The sequence below is a fragment of the Podarcis melisellensis genome (assembly GCF_964234715.1).
Source record: "Podarcis melisellensis genome assembly, chromosome: 14".
NCBI lineage: Eukaryota > Metazoa > Chordata > Lepidosauria > Squamata > Lacertidae > Podarcis > Podarcis melisellensis.
Genome location: NC_138546.1, coordinates 22566682 through 22578776, shown reverse-complemented (window position 1 = coordinate 22578776; position 12095 = coordinate 22566682). Strand labels below are relative to the sequence as shown.

The following is a 12095-nucleotide window of genomic DNA, read 5'->3' as shown; positions in this document are numbered from 1 at the left end:
CACTGAGGCCACAAGCAGAAAGGGCCAGGGGCCAAAATTATATGGACAGCCATTCCACGAAGCTCATCATAAAATAAATGTATTTTTAATACACCTATTCATAATTGCCAGTAGCACCCAAAACATGATTATTATTCTGTTTTGAATCCTTGATGCAATGAGAGAAAAAACAAGGTCTAGTCCTGCTTATCATTCTTTTCTGCCAAGTTTGAGAAGGGGTATCTCAGGGACCAAAGCCTCTCCCAGCTCTGAAGTCTCCATAAAACTCACCTGATCAGACTGGAAGGATGCCAGCAAAGAGGGAGATCCAATGGTGCCAGCTCACTTGCTGGTTCCTCATCGGGGAAACGGCCTCTGCCGCACGCTGGCTCACAGGGAGAGAGAAATACTTTTTCATCCACCTTGTGCCTGTGGCACCTCTGATGTGCCAGGGTTCTTCACTGGCATCTTTCCCGCTTCAGAATGCTGGCACCACCTGGGCTGAACTGCTTGAGCCAGTCTGGAGAGAAAACTAAAAAGGCTCCTTCTCCTCCTCACCTGGCTTCCGAGTCCTGGATGGCATTGGTGCGTCGAGAGCCAAATGCGGCGGGCATTGCAGACAACCTTGCAATGACGAGAGAGTGAAGACTGCAGACAGGAGTCAGGGCAACAAACCTTTCCTGCAACGGAGCCAAGACAGGTCAGGTCCGAGGCAGAGTCCTCCAGAGCTAGAGGGATTTGCCTCTCTGCTAGAAAGAGACCATTGTAACCCACTTGCAGGAAAAGGAAACTCTCCAATTCTCCCTTTCGTACTCCACAACTTTTTGTTCTGTTGGATACCTGCCCAGTGCCCACCAATTTAGATATCTCGGCTAGATGCTCTTCAAATCGATCTCTCCTTACATGAGATACAAACTGGGTACCTTCCTAGTGAAGAGATCTGTTTATGTCAATTCCACATCTCTGTCTATAATCTAGATAGCCTGCAGCCCTTGCTACATGTTCACCTGCACAGCAATTAGTCCAGCAAAAAGTTATTTCCCTTCCGTATATTTTTGCCTCCAGAGTGCACCCCCAAACCAAAACCCTTGCTCGACACAAAAATAAAAGAACCTAAAATTGCCAGGCTCTCCATCCAGCTCACCTTTTTTTATGTGTGTGGGGGGGTGCCGTCCTCCTTATGCCTTCAGTGGGCCAAGATCTGGACTTTCCTGCTGTCCCTTGGGACGGGAACGTGGGTCACGGATGGTGATCCTTTTCACGCGGCCCCGCAGCTGCTAGTACAGGATTATCCATCTACCAGTCTGGACAGGAGCATCGCAGCTTGCGCGGCTGCCTGCTTGCATCACCACCTGATCTGATCCAGATTTAAGCTGAAGTGCAGCGGCTGAGGCCACTGCTACAGCCATCCTGGCCATAGCAGAAGCAGGGCTCTGAGGAGGGGGAGGGGAAGGGGGGAAAGAGCTGCAGGTTTGGCCCAGAGAGCAGAGTGCCAGGGATGGAGGAATGCGGGGAGCACAGCATCCTTAGCTCATTCTGGTGCTGATGCTGCTGCAGCCTCCCGCTGTGCGGTCCAATCACAGGGGGGGCAGGGGAGGGAAGGGATGCTTTTGAGAAACACGCCATGCCCAGTCTCGAGGAAGGGTGACAAATCTGCTTGACGGATGGGGGATACATAGCAGCCACCGTGCTGCCGGCGTTTGCAATCTCTAGGACAGCAAAGGAGAGCACAGTGAGATGAAGGAATGCAATTTCACGGGGGTTGGGGGATAACATGAACAAAAACCTTGTTCTGATTTCTAGTAGCATCCTACAGATCCATATGCCACTGGATCAAAGAGGCTAAAAATAGAATCCTTCTCTGCTGCCCCCCTTCTCAAAAGCTCCCCCTCCACTGAATGCTGGAGCCCCATCCCCCCACCCCATCCTCCCACAGCCTATGATTGCACACAGAGGTACCGTATAGCAGAGCTGGCCAATCACAATGCGGGGGTGTGGCTTCTTTCCCTTTCCCCTCCTCTTGCAATGAGGTGGGGGTCAGTTCAGGACAAGCCATGAGCATTCTCCTCTTGGCAATTCTGTCCTTGGGAAAACAAGAAACTGTGGAAAAAAGGGACCCCTTGCAAAGTTTTCAGTTGCTGCTGTTCTAGGGCGTAAAAACTAGAGCAGTTTTACTTGCCTTTTCTTCTTTACTTTACATAAGAAGAACCTGCTGGATCAGGACAGTGGCATCCTGTTCTCACAGTGGCCAACCAGATGCCCCAAAAGGGAAACCTGCAAGTGGGACCTAAGCACAAGAACAACCCTCCCCTCCTGTGGTTTCCAGCAACTGGTAGTCAGAAGCACTGCTGTTTCTGACACTGGAGGCAGAGCATAGTCATCATAGGTAGTCACCATCAATAACGTCCTACAGTATTTTAAAACCATTCAAGTTGGAGACCTTCACTCTCTTCTGCGCAACCCCAGAGTCGGACACGACTGGCCCGTAAAGGTACCCCTGCCCGTACGGGCCAGTCGTGTCCGACTCTGGGGTTGCGCGCCCATCTCACTTAAGAGGCCGGGGGCCAGCGCTGTCCAGAGACACTTCCGGGTCACTTGGCCAGCGTGACGAAGCTGCTCTGGCGAGCCGGCACCAGTGCAGCACACGGAAACGCCGTTTACCTTCCCGCTATAAAGCGGTACCTATTTATCTACTTGCACTTAAGGGTGCTTTCGAACTGCTAGGTGGGCAGAAGCTGGGACCGAACGGCAGGAGCTCACCCTGCCGCGGGGATTCGAACCGCCGACCATACAATCGGCAAGTCCTAGGCACTGAGGTTTTACCCACAGCGCCACCCGCGTCCCCTCTTCTGCGGGGGCAAGTTCCATAGTTTCCTACACTATGTAGCCAAACACAAACCTTGTGTTAAGCAGGATATAACTGGGGAGAGTTCTGGGGGCCAGATGGAGAGTCCCTGGGGGCCTTAAGCTTCTCACCTTGCTTTAGGGAGATGGTAAGGAACTGTGGTCTAAACCACAGAGCATAGGTCTTGCCAATCAGAAGGTCGGCGTTCGAATCCCTGCGACGAGGTGAGCTCCCGTTGCTCGGTCCCTGCTCCTGCCAACCTAGCAGTTCGAAAGCCCGTCAGAGTGCAAGTAGATAAATAGGTACTGCTCCGGCAGGAAGGTAAACGGCGTTTCCGTGTGCTGCTGTGGTTCGCCAGAAGCGGCTTAGTCATGCTGGCCACATGACCCGGAAGCTGTACGCCTGCTCCCTCGGCCAATAAAGCGAGATGAGCACCGCAACCCCAGAGTCGTCTGCGACGGGACCTAATGGTGTAAGGTCCCTTTACCTTTAAGGGCTCCACCTCCAAAATGTCTGGGGCTGCCCCTTACAGAGAGAGAGAGAGAGAGAGAGAGAGAGAGAGAGAGAGAGAGAGAGAAATATCTCCATGCCCATCTCTACTCTCCCATCAGTGTGAGCCAGCAGGGCTTTGAAAGTGGTGGCCCCACTACAGATCACATCCTTCCTTCAAAATGTGGCATTGCCAGCCCTGTTTCAGTGTGTGTGTGTGTGTTTGAGGGGCTCCTACTCCTTCTGATGACTGGGGCCCTGGGTGCCACCCCCCACAAAAGGACACAACTGCATCTGGTCGGCCACTAGGAGGAGCGGAAACCGGAACTAAAGAGGCCCGTTTTGACTTGCTCCAGTGAGGCAGTTAAGCCTGATCTGGGCCTGATCCAGCTCTTCCGGGATTCCTCTGAGCGCCCCTTCTCCCCCCTCCGTCCCTCTCCGCGCGTGGGCTAACGTTGCGCGCTCGGCTTCCGCGGGCGGCGGAGTGTTGCCCGGCAGCGCCCCCTGGCGCCGCTCCCGCTGGAACTGCAGGCGACGGAGCACACAGAGCCAGGAGGAGGAGGGACGGAGGGCGGCCGCTTATATAACCGGGAAGCGGCCGGAGCGGCGTCAGGGGCCGGGAGAGAGCGATCGCTGCCATGTCCTTCTGCGTCTTTAGAGGAGGCGAGATCTATCAGGACCACTTCGAACCCGGTAAGGGGAAATCATCCCACGGGGAAGGATCGAATCCACCCGGCGCGGGGCTGAATCTAGTCCGCAGAATCTCCACCCCACTCACTACCTGCGGCAAGCGGGGAACTGATTTCCCCTCCACGCCCCCGGGATCGGTGGGTGGATGGATCGGGAGGATCCACGATATAGGCCACCCGGCGCGGGGATTGCAATCTCTGGGGTAGCGGCGCAGTCAATAAAACTCTGGTCATGGTGGTCTTCTTACATCAGTCTTCGCCAACCTTGCGCCTTCCAGAAACGGTTGGACTACAACCCCTTCAGCCCCCGGAGGGCACCAGGTTGGAAATACCTGTCTCAAAGGGACACCCCATCCTTCAGTTGTGTTTTCGTTTGGTCACATATTCATAGAACATCTGGGTGGGACAACTAACTTGGAGAAAGCTGGTTTTCCCCGTGATTTATAGGGGGTTATGCACCCCCTCTCTCTATAGAGGGTAGATTGTTGGGGGCACAGACTCAGCTGGCCCCCAATACAGTACAAAGAAAAATGTTTGTATGAGCACAAACTGAGAAGAATCTTAAGCGCCCTGCCTGTTATTTATGGAGATTTATACTCCCAGAAAGTAGATAGAAGGCACAGCATCAGAGTGAGAAAAGGGACTGTTTTTGTTGTTGTTAAAATTTATATACAGTACCACCCTTCATCCAAATATATCAGGGTGGTTTAGAAAATAAACAGTACTTGGTACCTGTTGGGGTTATGATGGGGCTAATCAATTAATTATGTTGTCTTAAAATTATTTATAAGATTTCTTACTAACCTTTCCCAATAAGGTCCCAGGGTGGTTTAAAAGAATAAAATATACAATTATAAAAACAGATGATAATATTATGAGGATAAAATGAAATGAGTGACAGTGTGGTTAGAGTGTCCGGCTAAGACCTGGGAGACCAGGGTTCGAATCGCCACTCTCCCATGAAGCTCACTCACTATGTGTGATCTTGGCCAGTCACGGCTTCTCAGCCTAACCTACCGGTACCTCACAGGGTTATTGTGAGGATTAAATGAGGACAGGGAGAACCATGTACACCACTTTGGAGCTCCCTGGAGAAAAAGGTGGGATATAAATGCAAATAAATGAATGAAAATAAAATTGTTCCAAATGGAACGGTAGTGCGTAAATTGTGCAAAAGGGGTGAGTTCCTCAAAACAGAAGCCCTTAGCTGTCAAAGGCTGAGGCAAAAAGAGGTGTAAGTTCTGCGTATGGCGAAAGTCATACAGTGAAGGTTCTTAGATATACTTCTGTAGGAAGAGAGTCCCGCAAATTGGGGGCTGCTACCACAGAGAAAATTGTCTCTGGGACCGCCATTGCATCAAACACTTTTACCGTTTTTCAAGGTCACATTTTGCTTCCCCATTCACTTCAAGAATAAAACTGGCACAGTGATGAAACTTGTGGTTTCAAAGCATCCTGTGGAAGGGATTCATTTCTCCTCCATTACCCAATGCAATCATGTCTGGTGTATCACACAAGCCAGCCGACAGAAGTTTACTGGCCCATGAAAATAATAATTAGCTGTCTCACAATTTAGGGACCCTTCTGGACTGGTGTTTTAGTGTCGGTGTTTTGTGTGACATGTAATGGACACAATAATCTTGCATTAGTGGTAGATTTATTCTGCTTGATTGGCTGTTCTGCAAGGCTTCCCTTTTGCGATTGCATTATTGTCATCTATTGGCACTACAGTGCAGCAAAAATAGGAAACTTAGGGAAAATGTTCAGAAAAGGGCAACCAAAATAATCAAGGGGACAGAGTGACTCTCTAATGAGGAAACGTTGCAGCATTTTGGACTTTTTAGTTTGGAGAAAAAGTGAGTAAGAGGTGCATGATAGGGAGTTTATAAAATTATGCAAGGCATAGAGAAAGCGAAAGTCTAGAACTTGTGGAAATTTTAATTTTAATTTATACCCTGCCCATCTGGCTGAGCTTCCCCAGCCACTCTGGGCGGCTTCCAACAAAATATTTAAATACCTTCAGATGTCTTCTAAAAGTCTGGTGGTTGTTGTTCTCTTTGACATCTGATGAGAGGGCATTCCACAGGGCGGGTGCCACTACCGAGAAGGCCCTCTGCCTGGTTCCCTGTAACTTGGCTTCTCGCAGTGAGGGAACCACCAGAAGGCCCTCGGTGCTGGACCTCAGTGTCCGGGCAGAACGATGGGGGTGGAGACGCTCCTTCAGGTATACTGGACCGAGGCCGTTTAGGGCTTTAAAGGTCAGCACCAACACTATGAATTGTGCTCGGAAATGTACTGGGAGCCAATGTAAGTCTTTCAAGACCGGTGTTATGTGGTCTGGGCGGCCGCTCCCAGTCACCAGTCTAGCTGCCGCATTCTGAATTAGTTGTAGTTTCCCCCACATAGAGTGTGCATTGCAGTAGTCCAAGCGGGAGATATCCAATGAAAGTGGATGTTGGAAGATTCAGGATGGAGAAAAGGAAGTCCTTATTTACACAGTATATATTTAAACTGCAGAACTTGCTTTCAAAGAGGATTGGACAAATTCATGGAGGAGAGGGCTATCAGTGGCTACTAACCATAGTGGCTATGCTCTGCCTCTACAGTCAGAGACAGTATACGTATTTTGGAATCTCAGTTGCTGGAAACCACAGGAGGGGAGAGGGCTCTTGTGCCCAGATTCTGTTTGAGGGTTTCCCCACAGGCATGTGGTTGGCCTCAACTCAATGGACCATTGGCCTCATCCATCAAACTCTTCTTGTGTTCTAAGCAATTCTCACTTGCTCCAGGCCTGTAGGTGAGTGGCTATTTGCAAGCCTAATAGAATCACATCTTGCCACCCTTCCAGTGCCTGCTGAGTTGTGAAAGAGGTTTATTCAGTGTCAGCAATTGTAAAGATGGAATTGGCACAGAAGTGGATAATGTCTATTCATTAACACAGAGAACAGTACAATACAGTAAAAATAAAATAAAAAATGATTGGTTTAGCTGTAAGCCATGACAAAATATTAAAAGGCATTCAGAGTTGAGGCACAAATTGGGCTCAATTTCCTGGCTCCAATTAGGAGACGTGCAGTGTAACATAATTTTCCTTGTCTAATAGCCAAAAGCACACAAATGCACTGGTGTCATAAAATGCCTCTGGTGGTTATGCTCAGACATATATTTTCCACGGGGATCTTTACGATACAGGACACGGGGTAAGGTAGTGAACGATGTCGTATTATAGCCATTTTACAAAACATACAGAAAAGCTGTTTCAAAGGTAATTTCTTACACCAGCCATCTGGAAAAGACAGAGGCCATAACATTAAGTCTTAATTCTAGAAGAGCAATTCTCTGTGGAGCTCTGGTAATTACCTCTGATGCATTATGATGAACACAGAGAATTGGGGTTGAGGTAACTCCTAGGGATGCAGGAAGCGGTCTTACACTGAGACAGACACAGTAGTCCTTCCAGCATAGTACTGTTGACACTGACTGAAAGTGGCTCTCCTTTTAGGCAGGGGACATTCCCAGTTCTACCTGCAGGTGCCATTGAGGATTGAACCTGGGACCACTCAGCTATTGCCCTTCCCACAGGTTTGATTGCCTATGAAGGCAGCATTGAGGGGAGAAAGCATCTCTGCCCCATAAGGGACCAATACCCTGATCCTATTTCAAGCAGGAGGGGAAGGGGTTTGGCATGTAGAGATGCTTGCATAGTTTACTGGATGCTGCATTGAGATGAGTGCAGCTTCTGGAAGCACTCTTGCTTCGAGTCAACTTGGGTATGGCTTTGTTCAGCAGATAACCCACAACCAGTTTGAATGTATATCTTCCAGGGACCTCATTCCCTTCTTCTTCCTGCTCCCATCTTTGTGCACAGGTATATATGCTTGCTCCAAATGTGGCTACGAGCTGTTCTCGAGCAGGTCCAAGTATGCTCACTCATCTCCATGGCCGGCTTTCACTGAAACTCTCCACGAAGATAGCATCTCCAAGTACTTAGAACGGCCAGGAGCCTTCAAGGTGAGTACTGAGGAACTGTTGCTGGGTTGAAATGGAGCCCAAGGTGAGCAAAGGGTCCAGCCCTTCAATCTGCTTTCAGTGCCTAAGAGAGAAGTGTTCCTCAACGTCTTCCAGAGAATTCAGCCAACATTGTTGTCAGTGCGTTGCATTCTCGTAGGTTTGTTTTGTCCTGCCATCTTCTTTTATACCTGATCTATGGCACTGCCTCCTCCAAAGCCCCCCACCCCACCCCCAAACCAAAAATACTGTATCAGTTGCAGCAACAGCCTGACCAAAGTGAACTGGCAAAGCACGATTGAGGCATTGGAGGGCTACTGTGCATTTAATCAGAAGTTTCCTTGCGACAACTATTTTACAGTTTTAAAAACAAACACATTTTAAAAGCAAACAGGAACTAATTGGTTAAGAAACTATTCATGAGGGATACTATGTAGCACTACCCAGAAAGATGTTAGGGGCAGAAGACACCGAGGAAGCTTCTAATTAAAGTTGCAAGGGGGCTGTGCTGAGAGGAACTTCTTGGTGAATGTTAGAGAAGGGTCTTCACTATGGGGATGGTCAGTGCTAGGTAAATAATGTGCTCTGTTAAGTCACATGTGTGACCGCCATTCTAATTCTGCTTTCAACCGGTTGTGGAAAAGCAGTGCTAAGACCCTAGTGTGCAAGCAGCCATGCACAAGGGAGTGCTGAGGGCTCTGGAGTTTTGTCTCTTTATTCCCTTTGCTTCATATCCTTCCCTTCTAGGTCTCATGTGGCAAGTGCGGCAACGGTCTGGGCCACGAGTTCATCAACGACGGCCCCAAAAGGGGTCAGTCTCGCTTCTGAATATTTAGCAGCTCTCTCAAGTTCATCCCTAAAGGTGAGCTTAATTAACTGTGCATCTATTTGCAACTTTGCCCATTGACAAAAAGCCCTTTTGAAATGGCAGCTGTTGGATCCAAATTTCTCTTTCTGTGTTTTCTAGACAAGAAGGACAAGGACCTGAGGGAGTAAATAGGCTGGAACACCCAGCCAATCAGATGCTGCTTCTAGCTGACCAATCCAACTCCACACCAACCATCTAGGAGCTGTTGAGCACAACCCTTCTCTGTCGGCTGGGAATCTTTTACCTTTGGACTGGCAGGATGGACGCTGGCAAATACGAAGAGAGAAATGAAGACTCTTTTCTTCTGGCTTTTATTTCTGATTGATACCCTCTTCATTTGCTACCTCCTGCTTTGAGGCCTTCCATTTCAACCTGTATCTTGGATTGAGTCTAGTTTGGAATGTTCTTCCCTTCACCCAGATGCTTTTCTTCTCCTCTTCTTCTTCTTTTTGCTCAGGTGTGACCACCTTCCACCTGTGACCCCCTACCAAAGTCTGGGTTTTTCCTCCACTCAGAAGCAGAGTGCTTGTCTGGCTCTGGAATGAGTTGCCCCAGAAGATGGCGTGATTTTGAGCAGGACTCTGATCATATCAATCCAGATTCACTCTGCCCAAACTAGCGTTGGATCCATGGTGCATTTCAGATGCTACAAACCCCAGGGTAGCTATGACCCTCCTTAAAAAAACACCATTTTGAGATGGGAGTAAAGAGTGGTGGTAGAAGCCTCCATATCCCCCAAGCAGCCTGCTGGCAAGTTCTGTTGCCACAGCTGCTGTTTTGACTTCACTGCAGGGGCTTCTAGTAGCCCAGGTTTGGCTTAATGGCCTCCAGTTCCTAACCCCTCCTACAGGCTGTTGTGAATGTCAAGTTGTAACAGCTCATAGCCAGGGTTCCAAAGGGCCTTACAAAGCCCTATTTGGCCTAGCTGTGACTTTACCTGCCTCACACCTGACATGGTATATGGTGCCAAGTGTTGGGCAAGTAAGCATCCTTTAGCCAAACTGACCTGGTGGAGGAAATGGGGGGGGGCTGAGCTTCCCCACCCTTAATGTAAACAGTTATCCAACAGCCCAGGATCTTTTGAAACAGCAACTACAGTTCAGTAGCTGTGTTCTCCAGTATGACAGCCTTCTTCAACCTTGGGTCCTCAGCTGCAGCAGCACTAGGACCTAGGACATGGTCTCCTGGAGCAAACCTTTCAGCATCACAATGCTGCTTTGTTTATCCCCCATGGAACTGCTAGGGTTGCATCCGTGATTGGGTCACTGCAACCACATCCTCAGAAATGTTCTCACACTGTCATGTGTCCATTCTTGCCCTTCCCTTGGATCAAACTCTACCATTTCCTGGCCTCTTCAGATGTAAATCTTTGTGGCATCTGAAACAATAGTTTAGCTTTGGGTTGTGCCCTGCCCCACATTGCTTTGGGGCATTTTCTGGTGTGGTGTCATTATATGAATTGCCCCATGTAAACCCGTCTTGGAGAGCAGGGGTGAGGATGGTTTTTCTGAGCTACCCAGAAAATGCTCCAGGTAATTAATATTGGATTCCCAATATTTCCTCCCCAGGCAGGGTCCTTGTGCTTTTAATGCTGCCATTAAACTCAACCTCCCCACGCCAGTTATTTTCATGGCCACAAAAGTTTCGCCTGCTAAATTTACCTCTTTGCAGTCACTGTTAAAGCAGGTGAGGGGAACGTGGTCCTCAAGATTTGCTGGTAATCAGCCCCAGCCAGCATGGCCAGTGGTCAGGGAAAATGAGAGCAACATCGGGAGGGCCACAGTGTTCCCACCCCTGTGCTAAAGGCACAAGAGCTCTCTCAGGAAACGGAAGCTGGCAACCTAGTTGTCATCTAATTTTTGCATATAATAGAAGTGATTCTCTGTCTAGCAGAGAAACAGATCAATTGAGCATCATTCTGACACCAGTTTGCATCTTTGCTGTTGTGCTAAGATTTTGTATGTTTGTTATAAGCAAAGGTCACAGAAGGGCTAAGGAGTCATATTTCCGAGTGCTTCATTTTTGAAGTGATGGGTGGATTTGTCCAAATTTTTGGTGGTGAAGTCTAAATGCAAGAGGTAATCTGCAGTCCCTGAATTGCATTTCAGGCGAGACCTAAGAACCTCCAGTTTGGAAATACGAAGTTAATACGTTCCTTGCTCTTTCGAAGCCCTTGTTTGTTGTAAACATACAAACAATTTTATGCCTTGACATCTGAATTTCTCTGGGTGCTCCAGAAGTCAGAATGAAGCCTCTTGCCTAACACTGCATATCACTCAGGCTTTAGAAACAAACATTAGAAACCGAGATTACCTCTCAGTGCTCCAAGGGCTAATGCATAAGATTCATCTGAATCAGCACATTTCCTTCTTCCTCTTTGCCTTGTATCACAACAACAAGCTTCCTTCCTGCACTGGGAAGGAGGACTTGCAAAACTTGCACCTCTTTGATTGGCTATTCAGCTGGAAACAGAAACTATGAATGTCCATCCAAGGCAAGGATGGGGGACCTGTGGCCCTCCTGAAGCTGCTGTGTTCCAGCTCCCATCATCCCCAGCCAGCATGGCGAATGGTCAGCGATGGTAGAAGCTGAAGTTCAGCAGTATCTGGAGGGCCACTCCTTCCTCAACCCTGACTTCAGACCACATCTACAGACTTAGGTTAGAGTCGGACAAAGAGGATTTTTTAAAAAGAGCTCAAAGTGAGTAAACGAGAGTGTAGACCAGTGCTTCCCAAACTTGGGTCTCCATATGTTTTTGGACTACAATTCCCATCATCCCTGACCACTGGTCCTGCTAGCTGATGGGGGTTGTAGTCTAAAAACAGCTGGAGAAATCCCAGGGTTTGCTTTAGGGAAATAGTGACAGTACAGTTTAGATGGTATATGGTGCCATTTGTATCAGTATCAGTTGGTTTCTGCTTAATCTTCTGTTGTTAACATGAATAGGGAGTTGTGCTGCTGCTGGACATGCAGTTCAAGCAGGATGGCACTCATCCATATTTGCACTGGTTGCTTGGCCTAATGATGGTTCCCTGCTTGCCTACATCCAAAGCTGAGACAGGTGGTCCATTGTGTCTTGATGTAGCATAACGGGGGTCTGCTTTATGAGGCAATCTGTCGAGCAAATGCTTCATGTGCTTTGCAAATCATGGTCAAACTGGGAGTGTGACAATTCACCACCTGAATGTACCCTTAAAACCATTTTGCACACTCCACA

At 48.5% G+C, this 12095-nt stretch overlaps 2 protein-coding genes across 4 annotated transcripts in view; one reads left to right on the top strand and one right to left on the bottom strand.

Moving 5' to 3' along the window:
* LOC309356193 (testis-expressed protein 2-like) overlaps positions 1-1888 on the bottom strand; it is a 31005-nt gene extending 29117 nt beyond the window's left edge. Inside the window, exons 1-2 of one of the 3 annotated variants that reach the window (XM_081887388.1) lie at positions 1124-1888; positions 271-725 (exon numbers count right to left, since the gene is read on the bottom strand). The gene's annotated coding sequence lies outside the window, so the exon portion shown is untranslated. Of the gene's footprint in view, positions 1-270; positions 1090-1123 lie in introns of those variants that run through there. The other 2 variants (XM_081887391.1, XM_081887389.1) reach the window with 2 other exon arrangements.
* Positions 1889-3849: 1961 nt separating this feature from the next.
* MSRB1 (methionine sulfoxide reductase B1) lies at positions 3850-9190 on the top strand. Its single transcript, XM_081888117.1, has 4 exons — positions 3850-4006; positions 7871-8013; positions 8758-8872; positions 8978-9190. The coding sequence occupies exons 1-4, from the start codon at positions 3952-3954 to the stop codon at positions 9004-9006; spliced, it is 342 nt and encodes a 113-aa protein (XP_081744243.1). The 5' UTR covers positions 3850-3951; the 3' UTR covers positions 9007-9190.
* Positions 9191-12095: the final 2905 nt, after the last annotated feature.